The 26,111-nt window shown below is 47.1% G+C and overlaps 1 protein-coding gene, 1 non-coding gene and 2 pseudogenes across 3 annotated transcripts; 3 read left to right on the forward strand and 1 right to left on the reverse strand.

Moving 5' to 3' along the window:
* The first annotated feature begins 13,470 nt into the window (after window positions 1-13,470).
* Window positions 13,471-13,544, forward strand: TRNAE-UUC (transfer RNA glutamic acid (anticodon UUC)). The gene has a single exon. It is a non-coding gene; the product is annotated as a tRNA-Glu (tRNA).
* Window positions 13,545-14,478: 934 nt separating this feature from the next.
* On the forward strand, window positions 14,479-19,111 carry LOC117848356 (disease resistance protein RGA5). Of its 2 annotated transcripts, none has more exons than XM_034729718.2 (3): window positions 14,479-14,997; window positions 15,132-16,055; window positions 16,651-19,111. In XM_034729718.2, exons 2-3 carry the CDS (start codon window positions 15,196-15,198, stop codon window positions 18,659-18,661), a joined length of 2,871 nt encoding a protein of 956 aa, XP_034585609.1. In that variant the 5' UTR covers window positions 14,479-14,997; window positions 15,132-15,195; the 3' UTR covers window positions 18,662-19,111. The 2 variants fall into 2 exon arrangements, with proteins under 2 accessions (XP_034585609.1, XP_034585610.1); XM_034729719.2 differs by having other exon boundaries at window positions 14,479-14,823.
* Window positions 19,112-21,798: 2,687 nt separating this feature from the next.
* Window positions 21,799-22,586, reverse strand: LOC117849411 (uncharacterized; annotated as a pseudogene).
* Window positions 22,546-25,433, forward strand: LOC117850095 (disease resistance protein RGA5-like; annotated as a pseudogene).
* The last annotated feature ends 678 nt before the right edge of the window (window positions 25,434-26,111 follow it).

Below are 26,111 nucleotides of genomic sequence, written 5' to 3' on the forward strand. Positions count from 1 at the left end.
TAATGGGAAGCCGGTGCGAGTGATTGGCCATTCGGATAGGATTTCGTCGAGGTCTACGTTATTGCAGCTAATGGGAGCCACTGTTGTCTTTTGTAGATTTGTTTGGAGTCCTGTGGCCTCTCCGAATAAATGTAGGAGTTTTGTGACATTCGTGACATCTTCCTTTGTTGGTTTTATGAAGATAGCCGCGTCATCGGCGTACATAGAGATGTTAGTGCGCGGCGTGCGTCCGCCCAGTTTTTGAAGTAATCCCAATTCTGTCGCCGTGTGTATTAGTTGGTACAGTGGATCTATCGCCAGGATGAAAAGGAAGGGAGAGAGGGGGTCTCCTTGCCATAGGCCTCGCCCATGCACAATTGTGTCTGATGGAATTCCGTTTATTAGGACTTTGGAGGTTGATGTGACTAGTAATGCCATGATCCAGTTACGCCATCTTGCAGAAAAACCTCTATGTTGCAATAGTTCAAGCAGGTAGTCCCAGCGGACAGAATCGAAAGCCTTTGAGATGTCCAGTTTCATTAGCAGTGTCGGCATTCCGTGCCTGTGGAACCTTCTTGCCATGTTCCGAACATACAGGAAATTGTCGTGGATGCTTCGTCCTTTGATGAAGGCACTTTGGCTTGGCGAAATCAATTTGTCCATGTAGGGCTGAAGCCTAGTTGCCAGCACTTTGGTAATGATCTTTGCTATTGCATGTATAAGACTGATCGGCCTAAAGTCGTTTATGCTTTCAGCTCCGTCTTTTTTGGGTACCAACACAATGGCTGCTGTGTTAAGTAAATTTAAGTCGTTGCATCTCCCGGCGTGGAAAGCGTTTACTGCCGCAATGACGTCTCCTTTGATGATACCCCAGCAAGACTTGAAGAACAACCCAGTGAAGCCATCTGGGCCTGGCGCTTTATCTTTGGGCAGGGCAATTATTGCATTTTGTATTTCCTTATCTGAAAAAGGGTTGTCAATTCCGGTTAAATCCACCGCTGGGAAATGTAGCTGGTCCTAGTTAAAGGTTCTGGTGCGGGTAGGAGGAGCGGACATCACGTTTTCGAAGTGGTTTTGGATTATTTGCTGTTTTTGTATGTGCGTCACGGCCCAGTCATTTCCCCTCTTCAGTCGCTGGATGAAGTTTTTCCGCCTCCTCCCGTTTGCCTTGAGGTGGAAAAACTTTGTATTCGCATCACCTTCTCGTAGGTAGGTTATCCTAGAGCACTGTTTCCTTCTCGCTTTCTCTATGGCCGCCCATCCCAAAAGTCGTTTTTTGAGTTTGCTCCGTATGTTGTGTTCTGGTTCCGTGAGCGTTCTTGCTTCCTCAGCTACATCGAGGCGTAGGATGACTTCTTGTGCCATATGCAGTTTTAAGCGAGCGTCGGAAACGTGCATTCGGCTCCATGTCCTTAGTGCGCGGGCAGTGTTATGTAGTTTGCAGCCCAGTCTATGGAACGGCTCAGTATGGGTAGTCGGCTTTGACCATTCCTTGTTTACAATTTCATAGAATCCTGGTAGCCGTGTCCAAAAGTTTTCGAATCTGAATGGTGTCGGTTTACGAGGTCCCGAGTGTTGCGCAAGTATTAACGGGCAGTGGTCTGAGTGCGAGGAAGATAGGGCGTGAAGGACGTGATCATCAAATTGTACATCCCAAGATGCATTGCAGAAAACTTTGTCAATTCGCGTTAGCGTCGGCTGATGTCTTGCGTTGCTCCAGGTAAAACGCCTGTTCTGTAGGTGAATTTCTTTAAGTCCGCAATAGTTCAGTGTTGCTCTGAATCTCCTCATAAGCCTCCGATTTAAGTTGTTATTGTTCTCGTCTCTTGCGCTGTATATTAGGTTGAAATCGCCCAGTATTAACCATTGAGTGGTGTCGTCAGGCGCCATTGCTCGCAGTTGGCGTAGGAAGGCAGGCTTGGCTGAGTGCCGTGCTGGCCGTATACCGTCGTGAATTGGAACCGAGTGTTACTGTGCTTAACTATTGCTGTTGCGGAGATGAAAAACCGACTTGTTTGGATATCCTGTATGTCAAAAACTCCGTCATCCCAGAGTAGAAGTATACCGCCTTTTGTGCCTGAAGCCGCTTGGTATGTGAAATTAGCTAAGCGAGGTCCTCCTAGTAGATTTGCTAGTGCCGCATCGATATTTTGCAACTTTGTTTCCTGCAGGCATACAATGTGGCATGTTGTGGCCGCAATAGTTTCACGAACTGTGAGACATCTTGCAGGAGAGTTTAGCCCTCTCACGTTCCAGCTCATTATTTGAAAATTGTTACTCATGGAAGGTATGTTTGTAGCGCACGAAGGTGGAGTGGCCGAATTGCAGTTGCTGCAGCCATGGCATTGCGGCTTGTAGAGTAGTAATCCCGTGGGTGCGCTTCTCTGTGTTCTTAGTTGCCGTCGTTGGTGACTCGTGTTCATCGGCGCATTTTGTAGTAATGAGGAAAGGCGTCGCCATTTTAGGTTTGTCGTGGGCTGGGCATAGTTTATAGTTCAGAGTTTTTGCCCGAAGGTCGCAGCCAGCAGGGCTAGGGTGAACTCCTCCCCGAAGGTCGCAGCCAGCAGGGTGAGGAGCATAAAGATAAGGTACATAAAGGTAGCAATACATAAACTGGTAAAGAGACGCTTGACGGAGTTGCCGCGGCAGGAGCTCATGCAGCCGCATGTTCCATCTGCTGGAGCTCACCCACATCAGTGCCAGCCATCTGCAGAAGTGCTTCATTTGCTTGGTCCACCGCTTCATCGTCAAGGTCGAAGAGGGCAGTCATGGCAGAGATGATGTAGTCCAGCAGTGGCCCCTGAAACATGTTAAGAAAGTCCTGCAGAACCTGTTCAATTGGCATTATCTCATCAGTGCCGACACCTAGTTTTTTGTAAAGGTTTCGCTGCGCGCGTTCTACTGCTGGCATAGCTGGCTTTTTAGCTAGGCGTGCACTCCGCCGAACTTTGGTCATGTCAAAGGTGCGGCCTCTACGTGTGCGTTGCGGTGGGGGTTGCAGTAGAGCTGGTGGCGGCGGTGTTGCGAATAAGTCGTCAATTTGTGGCTCTGGCGTAATCGGTGGCGCAGTGGGGGGTGGCTGAATTGGTGTGGGCCGCTCCGGTGTTATGGTATGGGCCGGTCTGGATCGGCGGTGGTAAAGGATTGGTGCTTGCAGTGTTTGATGGGCCAGGTTATCTCTATCCCTCAGGCGAGAGCCCGTGTGCTCTGGTTCTGGCGGGGATGGGCCGCCGAAGTGGGCTGGGGCTTCAGTCATCCCGATCGTTGCCTGTTGGGCCGCCTTGCCAGGCGAGCTGCCCGGTTGGGCCGCGGCCTGCTGAAGCTGTTGGTCCTGCCCGGCCTCGACGCACAGCGCATCAAGGGCACAGTTGACCTCTTCGACTGTTGGAGAAGCCGCCGTCGCCGGTTCCTGTAGCAGCGCCGTGCGAAGCGTGTTGAAGACTTGCGGCAGTGGGACTGGGTCGGACCAGGCCTTTTCCCCCGGCGCCGCCTCCTCGATGCCGAGCCGGTCGGCGAGCCAGCATGCCTTGCGGATGTACTCGTCGGCGCCGGCGTGCCAGAAGCGCGTCCTGGCATCCAAGGTGGAGATGTCAGTGGAGGGGGGTGCCTCGATTACCTGGTGGTGGATGTAGTTCTTCAGGGTTGCCGCCTGCGCCGCGAAGAGTGCTTGAAGCTGTGATGGAGCTAAGTTGGTTAGCCTCAGTGCGTCGGCTTCATGGCGCCGTCCGTGCGGAGGCGCATAGTTGCGCCGTGGGGGGGAGCGTGTGTGGTCATGGCGCATTGCTCCCGCACACCCCCAGTAGTCGGAGTCGACGTGCCGCCCCTGTCCTGGGTGGTCGTAGTCGCCTTCTTGGTCGTCGTCATCGCCGCCACGACGGGACGGCCAGATGAATGGCCGGTCATCGCAGCGCTGCCGCGCCGGCCGACGCCTGGAGCGGTCTTCTCTGTTGCGTTGATCTTGATGGGTGGAGGTGTCGCGCCGCCGTCCGCCTTCCCCAGCATCCTCCACAGCTCGGTCACCAGGCTCTGTTCTGTAGCCAGCCGCAGGAGCGCGCCGTCCCCCGCTTGGGTCCGCGCTGGAGTGCTCACGCGGCGGTCAAGGAAGTCGCGTCGGGAAGCGCGACCTTGCATCAGAGGGCGCACCGTCGACAAGGCCGTACCGCCATTCATAGCGACGCCTGATGGGGACGATGCTCTGCGGATTGTCGATGGCCTGCTGAAGATCTCGTGCCGCCGCCGAGTAATCCTCCAGAAGGGGCAGGTGGATGAAGACTTCATACCGAGTCCCTTGCTGCCAGGGCAGCTGCAAGGGCTCGGCCGAGACTGCGAAGGTGGATGAACTTGCTGCTGGGTTATGAGTGAATGCAAGCCCTACCTTCTTCGGGATTTCGCTCGGATCGACTGTCCAAGCCCACAGCTCAATGTGTCTGGAGTCCGCCGGTTGAAGGAGATCGGTGACGATGTGCTACAGGGCGCACTTGTGGCCGATGACGCGCTCGACGATCTCCGGTGTCCAAGCGTGCGACGGGATTCCGTCGAGGCAGAGTCGAACCCTGTAGAAGATGCGGAATCCAAGGGCGTGGGTGAGGCTTCGCCAGGTACGGAGGCAGATGTCGATGCCGGCGCCTGTGAATCTTCCTCGCCGTCGCGCCTCCGCCGCGTGCTCAGCCTGCTCGAACCTGATGAGGTACGGCTCGGGCTGGTGGAGTGTGACGGCAACATCGCCAGGCCGCAGGTGGAGCTCTCTGGTGAGGAGGGCGGCAATGTCCCTGGCGCCGGCGTCCGGCGGCAAGTGTAATGCCCACGGGACAAGCGCACAGGCTTCCAGTCCCGCGCATCATGCTCAAGGTGGAAAGTTGTGGAGACGAACACAGTCTCGACTTCCGGCCGCGTGTTCGGATCACCTATGGCCATTTTGGTTGTGGTGGCACTTGGTTGTAGTGGGTGGTGGGGGCGGCGATTGGAGGAGCGGCGATGTGTGGGAGAGCTGGTGTTGTTAGGCGGCGGGCGGTGGCCAGAAGTAGCGTCGCTTGGCTTTGCAGGTGGTGTGGGTGTGCGGGGAGGCTCCCGAAGCTCGGATCTCCGGTGAGGTTGCGGCCGCGCTGCTCTGCACTCGCGCTCTCTGTGCCCGAGGCGCCGGCACCGGAAGCAGCGCACCGGGTCGCGGCACGCAGAGGCGAGGTGGTTGGGGGTGAGGCAGCGGAAGCAACGGCCCTGGGTCGCCCGCTTAAAGGCGAGCAAAGCCCGGCTTGATGGCCGTCTTGAATTGTCTCTGCAGCGCCGGTCATGTCCGCCGTCGCGTCGCAGCTTCTCGGGCCGCGCTTGCCGCCGCATCCGTCGACTCTTCACAGTTTGCCAGGCATGGAGATCCGGATTGTGCTGCAATGTTCCCATTACTCCGCCGTACGGAGGTCCGGGGGGCGGAGTCACTGGCGTGGAGTCTTGAATGCGCCGCGTGGTTGTCTTGTCGCCGGGTTTACTCCATCTCCCATGGGTAGGAGAGCTGTCTTCCCCGTGGTGGCGGAGAGGTGCTCGGGCAGTTGGAGTATTGAAGGTTCTTCCTCTGACGACCTCCGCATAGGACCGTGTCCCGCCCCGCGCGATGGGAGAGAGCCTGGAGGCGGCAGGTAGCAGATCTTGTAGGGGGATCTTCAGATCCGGCGAGGTGACCTGCGGATCCGGCGAGTCCGGCACCCAATCGACCTCGGGCGGCGGCCGCCGGTGGATCCGCGGCGGTGGCGGTGGGGAGGCATAGGCGAACTGCTCCCAGGCTCTCTTTGAGGGTGGGGATAATGGGGGTCGGGTCGTGGGTTCTGGTTGAGGTTCAGTTTCGTTGGGGCTCCGCGGAGGTGGGCTTGGGTTGACGCCGGCAGCGGTGGGCGGCGCGGCGGCGGCGGAACGAGGGGGGCTGGCGGTGGGGAGGGGGGAGCTCTCATTCTGCTCACAGTAGTTGGATGAGAAATTTCGGTTGATGCTCTCCTGCTTTCAGTTGTCTGTTGCGTTGATGAAAATGCTGCGTGTTTCAGAGTTCAGGCATCAGCAAAATGGAGTCTGCTGACAATGAACTGGAAAACCAATCTTCTTTAGATAATGGCAAGTCAATAGAAGCGGCTCCATCTCAAGAAAAAAAGAACATGCCGACTCTACGACCTACGCACCCAGGCACTGGTTGCAAAATGCATACCTACATTTTCACACAACGAGCACACTAGTTAACGACTCAAAAAAGTCCCCGGTATAATATAATAGCCTGAAATCTTCATCTTTGAGCTGAAGCTAATTTTGTCAGAAACATGGGGTTTCAGTGTGCTAGGCAGCAGACCAGTGAGGCAGTGAGGCAGTCGTTCAGATGTAAAATTGAGCATGTGATGCTTCAGTAAGACATCTGATTGACAGGTCCTGTGCAAGAGTTGACTAATTCCGTTGGCGGCTGAAACCATCTTCGTCTTATGGGAAGTATCGTTCAGGCTTAGGAATGGCGAATTTTCAACGGAGCACAAGCTAAACAGCCCAGCCGGCTGGTTTCTGAAATCGTCGAGCAGGCTCAGCTTTGGTGCAGCGCAGGTGCCACACACCTATCCTTGCTGGGTTGGCCAGTATCAGCAGGAGGACCACATCCTTAGTCGACCTGCCTCCTGTTTGCTGTTGATTAGTTGTTCATTTCATTACGTAATCATTGATGCAAAGTTGTTTCGTGTGCGTACGCCCAGTTGGCCCGCGTTGTAACCTTAAACTATCTCTTCTTTCTTCTTAATACAAAGATACACAGCTCTCTTGCGTGTTCTTTTTCAAAAGAAATGGTGAATCTGGTTGTTCATACCAGACAAGCGATGAATAATTCCACTTCGATTCAGAAATGATATGTTGCTCAGGTCAACTCAATGGAGCGATCTCCTTTACTTCTGCCATTGCTCACTGCAGTGTCAAATTGTCAATGACAACGCAAGGTAGTGTCAAATTCAGAGCCCTCTAATGAAGAGAGAGTATGTCTGCATTAAGTGTCTACAATTTTTTTTAGCAGAAAGAACTGTGGCTCTGTATGTTCTTTTATTGCATCCCTGGTATATCTTCATTCTGATTCAGTGTAGTGGCAGTAATGAATCGGTTTTCTTCGCTCTCTCAAAATTCGTCAGAATGAATGCTCTATCTGTTTGCAAAGCCCTTTTACGGTACATAATACTACTACTTAGTATATATAGTATATATAAGATCTAAATGTTCATGATTATGGATGATTTAGTAATTATTAAATGTGAAAAGTGATATTTTAAACGAAATGGCCTGTTTGCATATATGAGGTTTTGCAAGTGCCCAAACCTCATCACTCATGCTGACAAACCAACGTGGTGCTGCCTCGTGTCCTTTCGAAGTCGACAACTCCTGCTCAAACAGAGAACGGGTTCAACAGCAGAGGAACGCAACAGAGCTGGTAAGTTTGACGAGCAGCAGCATCAGAGTCATGCAGGAATGCATACCAGTACAACCACAGTATGCGTTTACAAAATCTTGCATCAGTGCAGCATAGACAAGAGCTAAGCTTGAACATGCTTCACATAGCAGTAACAGCAAAGGATTAACTAATCTGACGAGTTATTTTGGGTAATGAATATCTACCATAACTGTTCAAAGCGGTGTCAAGCATGCAATTGGCCTCTATTTTAATATAGCAGTAGCCCTCCTGTTGGCTCGTTTCAAAACAAAAGTATGCAATTGGCCAAGAACGTGTAGACTCAAAGAAAAGACATACACTAGCACAAAACGGAGATGTTGTGAGAGGAGCATCATTTTCATGAGAATAATTGACAACCCTCATGAGGTTGCGCTAGAAGAGATGGAGCCTCTCAATGTGTTCTAGCTCGAAAGGAATTACTGGTACAGAGCAGCTGAGAGCCTGACTGCCTGAGATGACGAGCTCTGTCATGTCATGAGGTGCAATCAATCACGCCCATGATGGATCTTGTTCCATGCTCACTACGCTGCCTTACAATCGTGTGGGCGCAGTGTGGATTGACAGAAGTACCATGCGACAATTCTTTTTTTTAGGGTCAACAGGGGACCCGGGTGGGGGGGGGGGGGGGGGGGGGGGGGGGGGGGGGGGGGGGGGGGGGTTGCGCACCTGAATTCATTATAGGGCCTTTTGAAGGCCAAAAGTCTGTACAACTTGGGTTTCAGCAAGGAAAACAAGCGAGAGGGGAAGGGGGCTCATTCAGTCAGTTACTAGGCATTACATTGAACAAAAGACAGTGCACAAGGCTTCAGCAATCGCTCGACGCACTTCATCCCTGCAGGACGCCCAGAATCGTGCGTGAGATGGTGGGGCTCTTGAGAAGACGGTGTCGTTGCGGTGCTTCCATAGCATCCATGAGATCAGGAGGAAGCCATTGTAGTGCCGTGCAGGGACTGTTGTCGGATGGGGAACAATCCAGAGAACTTGGACAGAGGAGTTGGCCGTGTGAGAGCCAAGCGACGCCCAAACCTGTGATGCAAAGGAGCAGCGAAAGATGACATGGTTGCAGTCTTCCACCTGGCCACACAGCTCACAGGATGGATTGTCAAGGATGTTCTTGTTCACCAAGCTGTTGCGGCACTAAATTCGCTCCAAGCGACAATTCTTTCCTCGGTGCCACCCATTCCCATTCCCTTGCATGCTCGATAAGAACTTTGGAGTTCATTTGTTGCTTTTGTTGTGTTTAGTAGATGGGCGCATGACGGTAAGTAGATGGTCAATAGGGTTCCTTTCTCGAATATTTATAGGCATGTGATTTCATCGAGACATGTTAGGTTGGATATTAACTCCTCCTAATAGGTAGTAAATTAAGGAGGTGTAGCTGCTCTGTGCTGCATTTCTACTTACCGTCATATGGTTATGAAGCGAGTAAACTTTGTTGAAATTTCCCGTGTGGATTAGTTCAAATATATAGGATGGTAATTTTTTTATGTATTTGTATAATCTGAGCAGGCACATTAAATTGATACAGGATTCCCTGTAAAATTCTCGCAATTTTCCTATTGGACACCCTCACAACAACACACGGGTTCGTCAGGAATTTCTCATAGCACAATCTATGTATTTGTCCTCGATCTTGTTTTGACGAGCAAATAAAACAAGCCAACAGCTGAACCGCTAGTTGATGATGCACATAGTTGCAATATACTGCAGTGTGCTACTATTTTAAGGGTTGATCAAATGCGAAACTGAACAACAAAGCCGAATTACTTGAAATCAAACTAACTAATTATTGATGAGAAAAATTGTAGGGCTCACAAAACTATATATAAAATGCTACAAAAATAGAAGCCCATGATGTGAATCATTGAATCTTGTTACTTGTATGTTTGCTAACCTCCTCTTCCGCTCGCCGTTGTCGTGCTTTCGGTCGGTGCAACGCTGTATGTTAGCCTCCACTCTCAACTGTGTAGTCATCTTCAGGCCGACCTGCCTGACAATTATCTAATCTCATGCTTGATGCTGATTTTGCCAGTGCGAATCCACACGAGCGTCATGCGACCATTCTTTTCTCGGTGCCACCCATTCCCTTCTCCCTTGCATCATGTCGACAGGAACTCTGATTTGCATTTGTTGGTTCTTGTGTTTTTCTTCCCTGATTGTTTGTGAATCAGTTTTCGATCAGTAGACGGGAAAATGATTCCATCGAGACGGGTTAGGAGTATAAAGAAGGTGTGGTGGCTCTTTGTGCTAGGAGTATAACCGACAGCACACAGCATATATTCATGGAACGTCAGCATGCATGGTCTGCATGCACATGAATCTGAACAATGCCTTTGCTGCTTAAGCTGTCACCTAGCTGCAGTTGCTACACTCAATTTGGTGGGGGTGAAATTCCCATCTTGTCCTTTTTTTTTAGGATCAACGGGGGAGAGCATCCCCATCTGATTTTCATTTCAAAGGGCTTTGAGCAAGCCAAAAGCTTTACATCTTTGGTTGTTTTCCAGCAATTTTAAAACAAAAGGGGGTAAAACGTTATAAAGTTGGTGATTACATTGAAGGGAAGGCTTGGCACCAGGCATCAGCGATCATGCGTTCATGGCTTCATCACCTGAAACTCCATAGGCATGCATCTTTGACAGTTGCTCCAGAATCGACAGCGGGAGGGCGGCGCATTTTTGTCGAAGTCAACATCGTTGCAAGGGACACACTCGCAACCACATCGGCGCATTGTTGTCGGTAGGATCTGAGAGCATTTTCCCAGATGCCAGCCATTCTCAAAATCCATTTGCACTCGATCTTGTTTGGACGAGCAAATAAAAACAAGCCAGCTCTCTCATGCTAGAGGTGCCATCTTTGTCTCGTGACTAACATCACTGGCTAGTGGATGCACATATATAGTTGCAGTATGGACTATGGGAGTGCTATATACTGTGTGGCTGGACCATTCTCAAAGTGTATTTTGTAATCGATCTTGGCTGGACGAGCAACAAGCCAACAACTGAACAGCGCTGATGTAGAGAGTTGCAGTTTGCAGTGGTATATATATACTATATAAGAAAACCAGATTATTCCAATGCTCCCCTCATCGCCTGACAGAGGCCAAGAGCATGCGGGGTTGCGTTAAGAATACGTACTTTAACTTTGGCCAAGAAACAACCAAACAAACACAGTTGGTGTAGTAATTAATAATGTGTTGTGCGGGGTTGTTTACAAGATTACAAGTTTCTGGAGAAAGACGGACCAAAAAAAACAAAGAAAGGATTCTAAGCCTTGATTCTGTTGACGATCGATGATTTACGTGTCATCATCAGGATCGACGAGTGTTGCTACGGCGAATCTTGTTCCATCCTTGCTCACCTGCGCCATGACCTCGTCCTCGGCGCGTCACCGTACTCCGGTCGGCGCAACATGTACGATAGCCTCCACTCTCAACTCTGCCACCGCGTTCCAGAGTTCCACTGCGCTTCGCTTGGCAGTTCTCACACCACACGCATGAAGCTGACTTGAGCAGCGTGAATCCAGTGGAGTACCAACCAGCGACCATTCTTTTCTCGGTGCATCCCATTTCCATTATTCCTTATTTGCACGCCAACAATGCAAGAACTTTGGACCTGCATTTGTTGGTTCTGGTGTGTTTTTCTTCCCCGATTGTTTCTGAATCAGTTTTCGATCAGCAGATGGGGAAATGAGAAGGGAAACCTAGCTAGAAAAGGCTGAGCCGCTAAGACACTACTTTACTTAGAATGGGATTTCTCGAATATTTATAGGCATGTGTGATTTCACCGAGACATACGTTTGATATTACTACTAGCAGTAGTTAAAAAGGTGTAGCTGCTCTGTGGTGCACGTACGGACATTTCTACTGACCAATGATCACCGTGGTTATGAAGGGAGTAAATTTTGTTGAAATTTCCCCATGTAAGTTAGTTCAAATAGGATGGTACATAGCTTTTATTCACAAGTTTAATCATATCCAAGCATGCACATTAAATTAAGACATAATTTCCTCTAAAATTCTCGCAATTTTCCCACCATGCTCTTATTAATTTGAAACCCAAATAACCGTCGGCGTTGTCCGAAAAAGAGATCACGCGACGCGACGCTTGTACATGAATAATCCAGAGGATGCTTTTGTTGCTTAAGCAGTCACCTAGCTGCAGTTGCTAGTTTGCTACACTCAGAATGTGGGACATGGCACCAGTTGATCTGGGATATCTGAGAGCATTTTCCCAGATGCCAGCCATTCCCAAAATGTGTTTGCACTCGATCTTGTCTGGACGAGCAACATAACAAGCCGAGGGCCCTCGCAAGTCACAACAGCTCGATCTTCTTCCAAGATAGCAGCTTTCTCTTGCTTGGTGGCCCTCTTCAGTTTGTCTCTCGTGACTAGTATCACTGGCTAGCTAGCTAGTAGTGGATGCAGAGAGTTGCAGTATGGACTGTGGAGTGATGTATATATGGGAAAAGCTGCAGTAGGCGAACCCGGAACTAGCGAAACAAATAGGCCCGATGACTTGGACAATAATGATGTGTACGGTGTACCTACCACTTTTATTTCGTCGACAAGGTCTCTTGAATTTATTTTATAAAATTATTAATGTGTTAAAATTTAACTAATGCCTCACCTTTCAAAATGGCAGGATTTGCATGGTTTCACGGGCTAAATTTTAATTCCTGTCACATCAAATGTTTAGATACTAATTAAGAGTATTAAACATTTAGACTAATTACAAAATCAATTGCAGCTAATTTGCGAGACGAATCTATTAAACCTAATTAATTCATATTATCAGGTTGCTAATCCGAAGCAAGACAGTAAGATCATTGATATATCATGTGCGCTGTTAGAAAAAAAAGATTTTAAGTTTGAGGACATAACAAATAGAAAAGCTTCAATAAAGCCCAAATTGCAAACGAAAATACATGCATATAAAAAGCAATTTTCATGTTCACCGTCACAACACAGTTGAACAGCCACGGAATATTCAAGAGGCAATAATAGAATGCAGGAATCAGTCACTCTCTGTACCAGCTGCACGAGTCACTGTCATGTGGACTGAAACAATAATCGGCGAAGGATCATGATGAAGCAGATGTGGCCCATTATTGCTCCCAGCGTCCTTGCTGAGGGAGCCGTCAACAACAGCGGGTCCACATGCATGTGCTGCCTTGTCACTAGTAGGTCCCATGGCAGTACTAACAACAGTGTTGCGTTGTCAGCGTGCGAGCCAATGAGCTGGCATATGCATGTGTCGCCTTGTCACTACCTTATCACTACCAGGAGCCATAAAATAAGCAAAGGATCACAAGATGATAGACAAGTCCAAGCTATTTTTATAAGCTGATGATGATAGGTGTGGATGCTGTTGGCTGTGCTTGTGAAGCTGCAGTGTTTCTGTTCACATCTTAAGGTAATACTCCTACTTAATAGTCACATCCTGGTGTAGTTATGCTAATGATGGATTGATCACTAAACAAACGTGTTTACCGGTGTACAGTTGTACAGAGTTCAGGTAGCCATGTGTGTTCGAAGACCATATAAATGTTTTGACTTGTAACCTGGACAAGTTTTTTGAGTTGAAAATGAGATGTTAGATTAAGTCTGCATTCTGGAGCAGCCCTTTGCTGGCTAGCAAAGAAATCATCAAGTTTTTTACATTTCATAGGTTGCGCTCACAGGGAAAAAGCGATACCATTTATCTATTAATGTACACCGATTCCATTTCTTCCTCTCTGACAATAGTGAGTGCATCCCATCAACCATAGGAACATAACAGTAACTCAACTTTAATAGAAGATGACCTAATACCATTATGCTATACAAACTGCACTGCAGCTAAACAGTGGGAGTCAAAAACGGCAACTGATAGTGTAGACTTATTTGGAAAATTTAATTGGAAAAAAAAACAAAACTATAGCTACAAAGAGAACGGTCTGCTACTCTGCTTTCAAACCATAAGCAGAGCTCCAGATGCCGTTCCTACTCACTCTTCGGACGGACGACATATGAAAACTACCAGTTGTGCAAAATTGTCACAACATCCATTGTCGTCCAGCCCGGTTAGGATACCTGGCTTTCACCCAGGCGACCCGGGTTCAAATCCCGGCAATGGAACTATTTTTTCTCATTTATTTTTTTTTCTTATTCCTTGAACGAGACTATCCCAAGCTTCATCTCGGATAATGAATTATTGGAACTGAGATCTCTGCATCGACGAGAAACATGGCTCCTGCAACCGACATCCCGAGAGCTTCATCTCTGATCCATTTCTCGCCGAAAATGGTCGAAGGAATTAATCACAAGTCAAATGTTAAACTTTTAGCAGCCACTGGGGGTGATATTCGGATGCTAATTAGAAAAAACTAAATATGAGCTAATTATAAAATTAATTGCAGAACCTGTGCTAATTCGCAAAACAAATCTATTAAGCCTAATTAATCCACCATTAGCAAATGGTTACTGTAGCACCACATTGTCAAATCATGGACTAATTAGGCTTAATAGATTCGTCTCGCGAATTACACTCCAACTGTGCAATTAGTTTTATAATTAGTCTATATTTAATACTTCTAATTAGCATCAAACATCCGATGTGACGGGTGTTAAACTTTAACAGGGTGGAGCCAAACAGGCCCCAACGGCATCCCGCAACGAGGATGCATTATGAACAATGAACGCTTCGAGCGACCTTGTATGAAAGTCCCCAGCATAGGCCATCCTTGCTATATTGATATGCCCAAACTGAGCTTCGCTCTCATCCAAGCTCCATTCAGTTCACTAGGGTTCATTCATCAATCCCAGGTCACAGGGTTATTGCATCTACTCGCGCATGCAAGCAAAAATCTTCATAGGTTCTTCGCCTCCTTGGTTCGCAACTTCCAAGTTCGTTCTTCCTCCTCCCACCATTCTCCTTGGACCCTGCATCCCCCACCGCCACCAAACACTGAGTTTCCCCAAAAACAAAATAAAGAAAAGAGTGAGAGGAAGAAAACGTAGTAAATGGCAAGATGATATATAAAGAGAAAGTTGAGAGACCCACATCACTCTAGGTCAAGCAAATGAACTTTACAAGACAGCTACGCGTACCTGCAAACTTTGTTTAGATGTGGTTGGCATCGTGCAAAGGGCATCATATTCTCCATTTGTAGGACTTTATGACGACTAAAATACAATAATCGCCTCCCCTCTCGCGTCGCCACAATCTTCTTCCTGCCGATTCCAAGTCTTCCAACTTCCATCCCCACGGCCACGCACTGCTCTTCCCTCCTGCTCTGGTCTCGCTCGCTTGCGCGTCGTGGGGAGTTCAAACGATTCCAAGCTTTCCACCATCGGCGACAGCGTGTAGCTTCGTTCGTCACCCCTTGTCTCCATCTTCTCAAAAAAAAAAAAACAGGTTGGTTTCCCCGTCCTTTTGTTGGAGTTCGTATAGATCTGTGTCTCCGCCGTCGCCGCCTCCCACGGTCCCCTCCTTCCCTGGTGTCTCGTTTGCTTGACTGATCCGTGACCTCATCAGAAAGCATTCCTAAGGATCGAGCACAAGCTAGGAGATCCGATGGGGTCTGAGGTGGTGAGTGAGCTCAGCGAATCACCATACTCTAAAGAACCTTGTTAAAAAAGAAAGAGTTACTAACTAGTATTACTCCAGATCGACGATTCCATCTTTTTTAAAGCATCTGAATCAATTTTTTTTGTTTGATTTAGGAGTAAAAGAAAAAGCACACACCATCAACTCAGAGAACAACCACAAGAAATAAAAGCAGAGGTGATGGAGGCTGCCGTGGTGAGCGCGTCGCACGGCGCAATGGGCTTCCTGCTAGGGAAGCTTGGTGAACTGCTCACAGCCGAGTACAAGCTGCTCCAGGAAGCAAAGGGACAGATCATGTTCTTAAAGGCTGAACTCGAGACCATGTATGTCTTTCTGAAGAAGATCTCAGATACAGAGGAGCCTGATGAGCAAGACAAGCACTGGGCCAAGGAGGTACGCGAGCTGTCCTATGATATTGATGACAGTGTCAGCGAGTTCATGCTCCGCGTGAAACGCGACTCCAGCAAGCCACACGGATTCAAAGGGTTCATCAATAGGAGCATGAAATTGCTGACAACCATGAACACTAGGCATGAGATTGCCAAAGAGTTTGAAGGCCTTAAGATCCGTGTCAAGGAGGTGAGTGAGCGGCGTATGAGGTACAAAATGGATGATGTTGCCCCAAAGTCAAACAACACAGCCATCGATGTTGCCCCAAAGTCAAACAACACAGCCATCGATCTTCGCTTGCTGGCGCTCCATGCTGAGACGGCGAGCCTTGTTGGCGTCACGGGACCAAGGGACCAGCTGATTCAGTTGATGGATGCAGAGGGTGTGCCTGCACATCAGCTAAAGGTGCTCTCTATTGTGGGGTTTGGAGGTCTTGGAAAGACTACTCTTGCAAATGAGATTTATCGCAAGCTTGAGGAGAAGTTCCAGTGTCAAGCTTTTGTTTCAGTGTCCCAGAAACCAAACATCAGGAAGATTCTGAGAACAATACTATCTCAAGTTGGCCTTGTACCTCCTAAGTACACCAACATTGAAATGTGGGAAGAGACTGAACTGATTAGTTCAGTGAAAAAATTCTTATTGGACAAGAGGTACGTACTCTGAAAATAATTGTGCTGTAAGAACATTTATGATATTTAGTTGATTTCCTATTTTGAAGCTATTATTGTTTAGAAATTAGAATCCTAGTATTTGGTAGGCAACATTACGATGTGTCTAGATCTCTTCTCTAGATCTTAGTTTCTCATGGCTAAATGGCTTGTCCCTGTTGTATCTTCATCTGTGGTAATTTGCAAAATTCAAAAAATCATTTTTTGAATTAGATGTGAGAAATTATAATTAATATTTGGGCTAGTAAATAGTCTTGACAAAAAAGCGTCAACTATAAAGTTTTGTTTTTAGATTTTGTCAATTCTACATTTTTTATATAAATTTTGTGTTAATCCAACTTTGATGAAAAAGTTGTGATTTTTTTCTTTAAAATGGTTGCTTTTATTTGTGTTGGCGCGCCACATAAGCAACTGCAAGTAGAATTGTCATTTGTGCTGGCGGTTACTTATGCGGCCCACCAGCGCAAAAACATGTCATTACCAGCATAAATTATTTTTGGGTGCAATGAGGATACATTCCTGTGTTCATTTACTCTGTCCTAATGCTTGCTACATTCCCTATGTATTTACACGGCAGGTACCTCATTGTAATTGATGACATTTGGGATGCTTCTGCATGGTATGTTATTAGATGTGCTCTTCCAGAGAGCATGAATGGTAGTAGAATAATAACAACTACTCGAATTGAGGCTGTGGCTAGAGCATGCAGCACTAATCACATTGAGTGTGTTTACAAGATGAAGGCACTTAGTGACCAAGACTCAAAAAGGTTGTTCTTCAAAAGAATATTTGGTTCGGAGGATGCTTGCCCTTCATATTTGAAAGAAGTGTCAGGTGAAATTTTGAAAAAATGTGGTGGTTTACCTCTTGCAATCATCACAATATCAAGCCTTTTAGCCAATCAATCAAACAAATTAAAGGAAAATTGGGATTATGTACGGAACTCTCTAGGCTCCAACTTTGAACCAAGCTTGGAAGGCATGAGACAAATATTGAGTCTTAGCTACACAAATCTTCCTTACCATTTGAAGGCATGCATGCTGTATTTAGGTATTTATCCGGAGGACTACACAATCAACAAGAATGATTTGGCGAGACAATGGGTAGCTGAAGGTTTTATATATAAAGCTAGCGCGACAGATCCAGAGGATATTGCAAAGAACTATTTCAACGAGCTCATCAATAGGAGTATGATTCAGCCTGCAGATACAGATTATAATGGCGAGGTGATATCCTGCAAGGTACATGATATGGTGCTTGATCTTATCCTACATAAATCAAGGGAAGAAAATTTTGTAACTGTAATAGATGATATACAAGACATGACAGGACATATAGACAAGATCCGTAGACTCTCTATCAACCAGGACAGTGTTATAGATTCTAGATTTATGGGATCTGTCCAGCTATCCCAAACACGAACCCTTGCAAGATTTGGTACTTCTTCACAGTTACTGCCGTTTCTGCTGTTCAAGCATCTACGAGTTTTAATAATTGAAGTAAATGGGTCACCATCATCACTTGACTTAGATGGAATATGCCATTTGTTTCAGTTGAGGTGCTTAAAGATTGTAGCGGAAGATTATGCTGTGGTGTTACCTAGTAAAATTGGAGGTTTGCAGCAACTGGAAACGTTTGAAGTACAAATTGAGAAGAAAGAATTTGGAGAATTTGGATTTATAGGGTCCCGATCTCTGAAATTACCATCAGATATTATTTATTTGAGGCGGTTATTGCATTTGATTGTTCCAGCGAGGACAATATTGCCTGATGGGATAGGTAACATGAGATCATTGCATACTCTACACCAATTTAATTTGGAGAAGTCACTGCGCAGTATCAAGAGTCTGAGAGAATTGACCAATCTGACAGACCTTGAAATCGGCTTCGTCAATTCTGAACGAGGTTCCAGTTTTGATCATGAGTGGGTGGAACGAGGTAGGGAAGTTCTGCGCATTTGCATTGAAAAACTTTGCAACCTCAAATATCTAAAATTGTGTATTTGGCACTCCGAAGTCCACATGGATGCATTCAGTCCAATACCTGCTTCTTTCCGCCATCTCCAAAGATTCCATGGATCCAGCTTTTTGAGGGTTCCTGGTTGGATTGGCAAACTCCATAGCATCTATGACCTGGATCTTTGTGTTCAGGAGGTTCTGCAGGATGGTGTTGGGATTCTTGCACAGCTGCAGTCCCTTGTCCGCCTATGCTTGCACATCACAGGAGCATCTAAAGATAAGATTCTCATCCGCGGAGGAACTGGATTATTCTCAGTTCTGAAGTATTTTACAGTTCGCAGGATATCATACCTGAGCTTCGAGGCAGGGGCAATGCCCAAGCTTGAAAGGCTCAAGTTGTGCCTCAATGCGCAGGAATGGGACAGGTATGGCGCTGCGCCTGCTGGCATCGAGCATTTATTAGGCCTCAAGGAAATCTCTGTACACATTGGTACGGGTGGTGCCGAGGATTCCGACAGGAGTGCTGCAGAGTCCGCGCTGAGGAACGCGGTGGACATGCACCCAGGTCGTCCTGTAGCCAACATAAGTGGGACAGGTGCACGGTGGGTATTTGATGGCATGGATGGGTAGCAGAGCAGCACCTGATCAAGGCCAGGTACAAAGTCTTAGCGCACCTGGCGTTGCTTGTGCTGCTGTCGTTATGGCTAGGATTTCTGCTGCGTCAAGAGCATCAACAGCCTGCAGTCATGCCACCACCTGCTGTTGTGTTTGCAGCCGCTGATGACATCTAGATGTATCCGCCACCGATGATCTCGACTCCACCTTCCCGGCTTATGCATCGCCGAGCTGTTTGTTTAAGACTCCTGGTTATGTTTTGGCGCCTTGATTTCAGACTTAATCTGTACAAGCTGTTGGTTATGAATCAGCAGTAGTACTTGTGAGTTTGTTGAGTTAGAACCACCTGCTTCTTGCATCTTGCCTTGTGGGCTAATTTTGTTGTAATAATAACGGATGCCGAACCAAAATTTGAACACCTATGATCGTTTTTGTTCCCACCAAAATTTGAACCAGTTATTATTAGTCGATGATCTTCTTTCTCTGAAGCACCTCTTGTGGGTGGTTTTCATTCAGTAGATGGCTTGCTCCAGTTGGAGGGTAAGCTGTAAATACGAATGGTCGTTTATGCTTTGACGTGTGATTTAGTCTGGGGACGAAACAGTAGTATTTTGCGAGACTTAGGTCATTGTAACTCTTTTCTCTATTAATTAATACAAGCCCGGCAATCTTTGCCGGATCCACAATTTCAAAAAAATAATAATTGGGGAAAGCCCTGCATACCTGGACGTTGAGGGTATTTTTTATGTGTTGATCTCATGAGTAGTTTATATCGTCCAAACGATGTGGCCTAACTCTACAAGTCATCTATGTAAAATCATAACAACTTTTGCTAACTGTGACTGTGTGTTGGAATTATTTTGTTTTCAAATGCTCTTTCGAAGCATGGGTCTAATCTTTACTACTTAAAACCTCTCTCTTTCTGGAGAACAGTTACATATGTTTCTTTTGGTAAATTGCCCTACCATTGATCTCTAATACGCTGTTTGTAGCTTTAATTACTGAACAAAAGCAACCCTATATATACTAGCTGAGGGAGACTTTCTGGGTGTCCGTCAACCTTTGCATGATCATGTCTGTTACGATCGGTCCACTTGTTTACCTCGATATCAGAGACTTGACGCTTTCCATTTCTTTTATCTCATCTATCATCTGCATTCGCCTCCTACCGATCAGGCGGATTCAGGCCCTTTCGCTGTCAGGCCTCTACCTGCTCCAGGCTCCAAGCCACCAAGCCTTTGCCCTTTTCTGAGGTCAGGTCGCCTTCGTCTGCTGCCTGCTTATCTTGGAAATGTCTGTTTGGTTTAAGTTTATCCAATCAGATCCCGTTCATCCAATCGAACAATTTACAGTCTGATTTACTGGTCAACATACCGAAGAGTTTACTGTTTCTTCTTCCATTTAAATTGACAGTTGCTTCAAGCCTGCTGAAATCATTGTTCGTGCAATGGAGTAGAAATAGCAACCCACTTGCTCATGTCCACTTGCTCATGCACCTGCACCCCCCATGGTCCAGCCAATCCGTTTATCCATCTCATGTGTCATGACACCACATGTTTGACAACAAGATAACAGAAGAGAACAACAGAGCTCGGTCATGGCAACAATAAACAAAGCATCGCTACCTCCCCACATGGTGCGTGCCCATATCCATTCGGCATGTATGCATATCAAATGGGGCAGTTGGGTCGTCTATGCAAAAAAAAAAAAGGATGAGAGTATCATCATAAGAGCTACCCCCCAATAAGAAGATCCAAAGCAAGACCAGGATGCTAATCATGCAGGTCTAATCATGCAATAAACAAGGAGGCTGGATTGACCATTTGGTCTTTATATCCTCACCAAATACCCCAACAAACCACTCTGAGGACATACAATCCTTCAACAAACTCTAACTAACATCCAGGTACATGTAAGCAAACGTTTCCCCTCTCCTCTGTTTTCTCTCCCTTTGCTGGCCTACCAACGCATGACAAAGAAACAAAGTCAAACAAATACCTCACCCTTCCATCCCTTCCTCACCCCAACCACCATGACAGCAAACCATCAACGCCATCTGCCCAAAACATCCCTGCATCCCCTAATTAATCCATGCTATTGCCATCAGTCATCTGAGATATCTTTCCTAGGTAACCCTTAGGTTAGCACACAATGTTTGAAAATATCTAACAAAGGTGGAGACTAGCAGAAATGCTCGTGCGTTGTTACGGATCCTTACTTACCCTCACGTTATTATTCACTTGTTCCTAATATCTTGGCTTCGCTTCACAATATGTTGGTGCGTTATCCCATTATAGTAGTAGAAGTTATTTGTGGGTGGTTTGATGTCATCGTTTATTATATGGGACCCACACATGGAAATAAAAAAATCAACACTTAACATCCGCTCTTTCCATTCATTCGATTTCCCCCGTACTCATCGTCGTCCAGCCAATCGTTGCCTCTTCGTCCATCGCCGCCACCCGCATCTTGCCCCATCCTCATCGTCATCCAGGCACTGCGCATCTTGCCGTCCTCGCTATCGCCCAGGCAAGCGCTCGTCCTCCCTGTGCCTAGCCTTATTCCCGCTTCGAGTGCTAGGCCACAGCGCCTCTGGCTGCAATGAGCAGGAGTGTGTTCTCCTCTTCTTCTCGTTTCCATCCACCTCCCTTCTATAATCCACTCCAAATTGTTCCAATCAAGTGCAAAATCGAGCCCCAAATTGCTATGTGGAGATCTTAGTTCCGAATCTGAAGGGGATGGACCATTGAGAAGGGGTTGTTAGGTCCCGGCCTCCGTCCCTATTTGTGTTGCCTGCTGACTGCTGCTGCACCCCCCCTCTCCCTGGTGCCATGCCCTCGTTGGCACATGACTCTACTTGGTTGACTGCAAGGAGGCACTCAGTCCCTTCCTCCTCTCTCCTTCAACCCTTAGGTCCTGGTGGCGGGTAGGGCGTGCAGCCCGAGTGAGCAGCTGCCCACCAGGGCGTGCAGCAGTAGATCAACATCTAGCTAGTCATTTCGTATGGGTGTGGAGGTGTGGTCAAAGCCCAAAAGCAAGTGTAAAATCGTACAAAAGCGATGGATGGCTGGTGATTGACGACAGACCAGAGGGCAGCTGACCACCATTATCCGCTAAGCAATGAAAGTGAAAACAAGAGGGAAATGTGACGATCATGGCATAGACCACTAGAAGCTGCTGTCATCCATCATCATGATCTCGTTCAGCCCATCCCAGATGTCCTGCTCCTTCGGCACCGGCCTCTCATCGTGCTGCCCGGCCGGCACCGCCGCCGCAAGAGCCACGTGCACCGGCGAGGACGCGTTCGACCCGCAGGTCTTGTGCAGGCTCTCAGGCAGTGGCTGCGGCAGGTGGTGGTGGTGGTGGTACATCAAGGTTGGCACCCAGGAAGGTGCGGGTGCGGGGGCCGCGTCATTGGGGAAGTTGAGCTTAGCGCGGTGGCGACGTCGTAGGCGCGCGGTATCCTCAGCGGTGTTGAAGGTGCTGAGCCACTTGCACACAGCGAGGTGTGCGTCACGGATCTCCGTCGCCCACTTGCCCCACGGCCACCGCCACACACCGAGGTACTTGCTCACCCTCCCCCTCCGCCGCCGCCACAGCTTGCCCACACCCCCGACGATGGCGGCGCGGCTCGCGGACGCGGACTCCTCCCCTCCGTCGTTGATGTCGGTGCTCGACCCGAACCCCGATGCGGCGAGGAGCTCGCAGCTGCCGCCAGCGCACCCGCCGTACGTGGCGCAAACGCACACTCTATGACAAGTGGGACCCACTTATCAGGATGGACGGAAAAAAAAGATAAAAACCTTACTTTAGTGATTTAATATAACACCGCAATCCTCTTCCTGTCTTTTTCAAAAAAAAACTGTCTGCTTGGTCAATGCGGAAAAACATTGCCTGTATCAATAATTGTTGGAGAGTAATCTTTGCGCGGGGCCTTCATCGTACAAGAAAAGTGAAGAACCCATGAGAAGAATCCTCCTTCACGACAGCTTGCCTATCTTTCCACGCGCTTTTTCTCTCACAATCTTCTTCCTCCCGATTCCAAGTCTTCCAACTTCCATCCCCACGGCCACGCACTGCTCTTCCCTCCTGCTCTGGTCTCGCTCGCTTGCACGTCGTGGGGAGATCACGTCAAGGTCAAGGGGCTTCGTTCGTCACCCCTTGTTTCCGTCTTCTCAGAAAAAACCAGGTTGGTTTCCCCGTCCTTTTGTTGGATCGGAGTTCGTATAGATCTCTCAGTTTGACTGACAATTGCAATCGTTTCATCACTGACCTCTTCCGAAAGCATTCCTAAGGAAACTGCTCACGTCAAACTCAGATCGAGCACAAGCTAGGAGACCCGATGGGTTCTGCGGTGGTGAGTGACCTCAGCGAACGCTCTCTCTGTTTTTCCTGTTTGCATCCCAAACTCTAAGTAGTATTACCCCAGATCGACGATTCCATCTTTTTTAAAGCATCTGAATCAATTTTTTTGTTTAATTTAGGAGTAAAAGAAAAACCACACACCATCAACTTAGAGAGCAGCCATCATTTTTTTTGTTGGAGGGTAAGCTGTAAATATGAATTCACTCAGATTGGCGATGCAGCTTAATCCAAGAGAAAAGATGAATGGTCGTTGATTTAGTCATTCCTTATCTCTGACAGACTGAACCTCATCGCGAGTCCGGTACCAATAAGGCACACGGACTCATCAAGCAGGGGTTCATCGAAAGGAGCATGAAGTTGGTCACAACCATGAATGCTCGGCATAAGATCACCATAGAGTTCCAGGGCCTCAAAAGGCGTGTCATGGAGGTGAGCGAGCGTCGCACGAGGTACAAGGTTGACGATGCTGTCTCTAAACCAAACAACAACACAACTGTCGACCTTGGCTTGTTGGGACTCTATGCAGAGACGGCGGGCCTTGTGGGTATTGAGGGCCCGAGGGACGAACTGATTCAGTTGATGGATGAAGAGGTTGTACCTGGCTGCCTGCGCATCAGCTGAAAGTGCTCTCTATTGTTGGATTTGGGGGCCTTGGAAAAACTACACTTGCAAATGAGATTTATCGCAAGAAAGACAGGCGGTTTAAGTGTCGAGCTTTTGTTTCTGTGTCCCAGAAACCAAACATAGGGAAGATCATGAGAACTATACTATCTCAAGCTGGCTTTGTAGCTTCTAAGGACGCCAACATGGAAATATGGGAAGAGGCTGAACTGATCAGTGCACTGCGAAGCTTCCTTTTGGATAAGAGGTACATTCTCTTTTGAAGATATTCTGTAGGCAACATTCTGATGTGTCTGTGCTTCTTCTTTCGACCTTGTTTACTTGTGGTCAACTAGATTTCAGCATCCCTGTTGTTTCTGTAGATACAACTAATTAACACACAAACAACATGTGTAATTATGTAACATGCGTTTATTTTATCATTTCATACTTTTCTATATCACACAGACCAGATAAACTATGTACGGACATATTAACAATGTGAACCAAACTATGAAAAAAATAATGTTCCTGAATTTCCGTTCTGCACATAATGTTCCTGAATTTAGCATACTGGTTCTCAGCAGCACTAAAGGAACAATGCTGCAATAGTATCTTCATAAGTTAAAAAAAACAGCGAGGCGTATGAGCTATGCTAAATTTAGCACTGTAAACTCCACTGAGATAAATAATCAATCTTTATAGATTTAGCCAGGTAACATAATCACTTTTAAAGTTTCACTGATTTAGTTTTCAGAATATTTTTTACCTTCAGCTAGGATACTTTCATGTACTCTGTACTTTGTCATGATGGTTATTATTTTCCATATGCGTATGTTTGACAGGTACTTTATTGTAATCGATGACATTTGGCAAGACTCTGCTTGGGATATTATTAGATGTGCTCTTCCAGAGAATAAAAAGGGTTGCAGAGTAATAACAACTACACGAATTGAGAGTGTGGCCAGAGTGTGCTGTGCAAATCATGACAAATATGTGTATAAGATGAAGCCACTTAGTAACCTGGACTCAAGAAGGTTATTTTTTTAAAAGAGTATTTGGTTCAGAGGATGCTTGTCCTCCAAATTTGAAACAAGTTTCAGCTGAAATTTTGAAAAAATGTGGTGGTTTACCGCTTGCAATCATCACAATGTCTAGCCTTCTTGCCAGTCAGCCGAACAAACTGAAGGAGCAATAGAAATATGTACGGAACTCTTTTGGCTCTAACTTTGAAGTGAGGCCGAGCTTGGAAGGGCATGAGACAAATACTGAACCTCAGCTACATAAACCTTCCTTATTATTTGAAGACTTGCATGCTGTATCTATGCGTTTATCCAGAGGACTATACAATCCACAAGAATGATTTGGCTAGACAATGGGTGGCTGAAGGCTTTATATGTAAAGATCATGGGGCAGATCCAGAGCATGTTGCAAAGTGCTATTTCAATGAGCTCATCAACAGGAGTATGATTCAACCCACAGATATAGACCAAAATGGTGAGGTGAGATCTTGCAAGGTACATGATATGATGCTTGACCTCATCCTACATAAGTCAAGGAAAGAGAATTTTATCACTGTAATAGATGAAGATGACATACAGGGCATGGCTGGACACTGCGACAAGATCGGTCGACTCTCCCTCCACTTGGATGGTGCAAAAGATGACAAAGGGGTGGGATCGATCCAGCTATCTCAAATATTATCCCCTTTTCTGCTGCTCAAGCATCTCCGAGTTTTAACAATTGAAATTTCAGGAGGCTCTTGGTCATCAGCGGCGTTAATTGACATCACTGGAATATGTCATCTATTTCAGTCGAGATACATAAAGATTCTAGTCTGTTATTTATGTGGCTTGCTATCAAGAACAGGCTGTGGATGGCAGCAAGGAGGCAAAGACACGGTCTGCATGATCAGGCCAACTGCGCTCTATGTGATCAAGAACTTCAGACGGCCAACCACCTGTTCTCCAGTTGCTCCTACACGCTGCAAGTCTGGCACGAAATCAGTGCTTCGATGAACATTCAGAATGCTGCCCCGGCACAGCATCAATCCCTGCTTGACTGGTGGATGCCAAAACGAGTTGGATTCAATGCCACTAAACGCAAAGGTCTCGATTCAGCTTTTATGCTGATCTCCTGGAAGCTTTGGAAGGAGCGGAATGACGTTTTTAACCGATCGTCTGCCAAGAATGTTGCTACGCTGGTTCAGGAGATTTCAACAGAGGGGGAGCTCTGGTGTGCTACAGGTGCCAAGCACCTAGCAGCTATCGGTTGGCCTGGGACACTAGCGACGCCAGGCACGGCGCAGCTGCTCTCAATGCACCTTTAGAGACTTATATGTAACATCCCTAGTTTTGGTAGACTTTTGAAAAGGCTAATTAGAGTGTTTAAGGGTATAATTTTCGCACCTAAGTTTAAACTTGCCTAGATTGAATTGCAAATTGACTTGAACACTTGGAATGTTGCCAAAAGGGGCTAATTTGAATCAAACCAAGTCAAA

Source organism: Setaria viridis, chromosome 3, assembly GCF_005286985.2.
Source record: "Setaria viridis chromosome 3, Setaria_viridis_v4.0, whole genome shotgun sequence".
In the NCBI taxonomy this organism is placed as follows: domain Eukaryota; kingdom Viridiplantae; phylum Streptophyta; class Magnoliopsida; order Poales; family Poaceae; genus Setaria; species Setaria viridis.

What these genes read in the sequence shown, in the direction of transcription:
- LOC117848356 (XM_034729718.2), top strand. Translation starts at nt 15,196, where the DNA reads ATGGAGGCTGCCGTGGTGAGCGCGTCGCACGGCGCAATGGGCTTCCTG. An exon ending in AAATTCTTATTGGACAAGAG is followed by an intron (nt 16,056 to 16,650) that starts GTACGTACTCTG and finishes TTTACACGGCAG; the next exon opens with GTACCTCATTGTAATTGATG.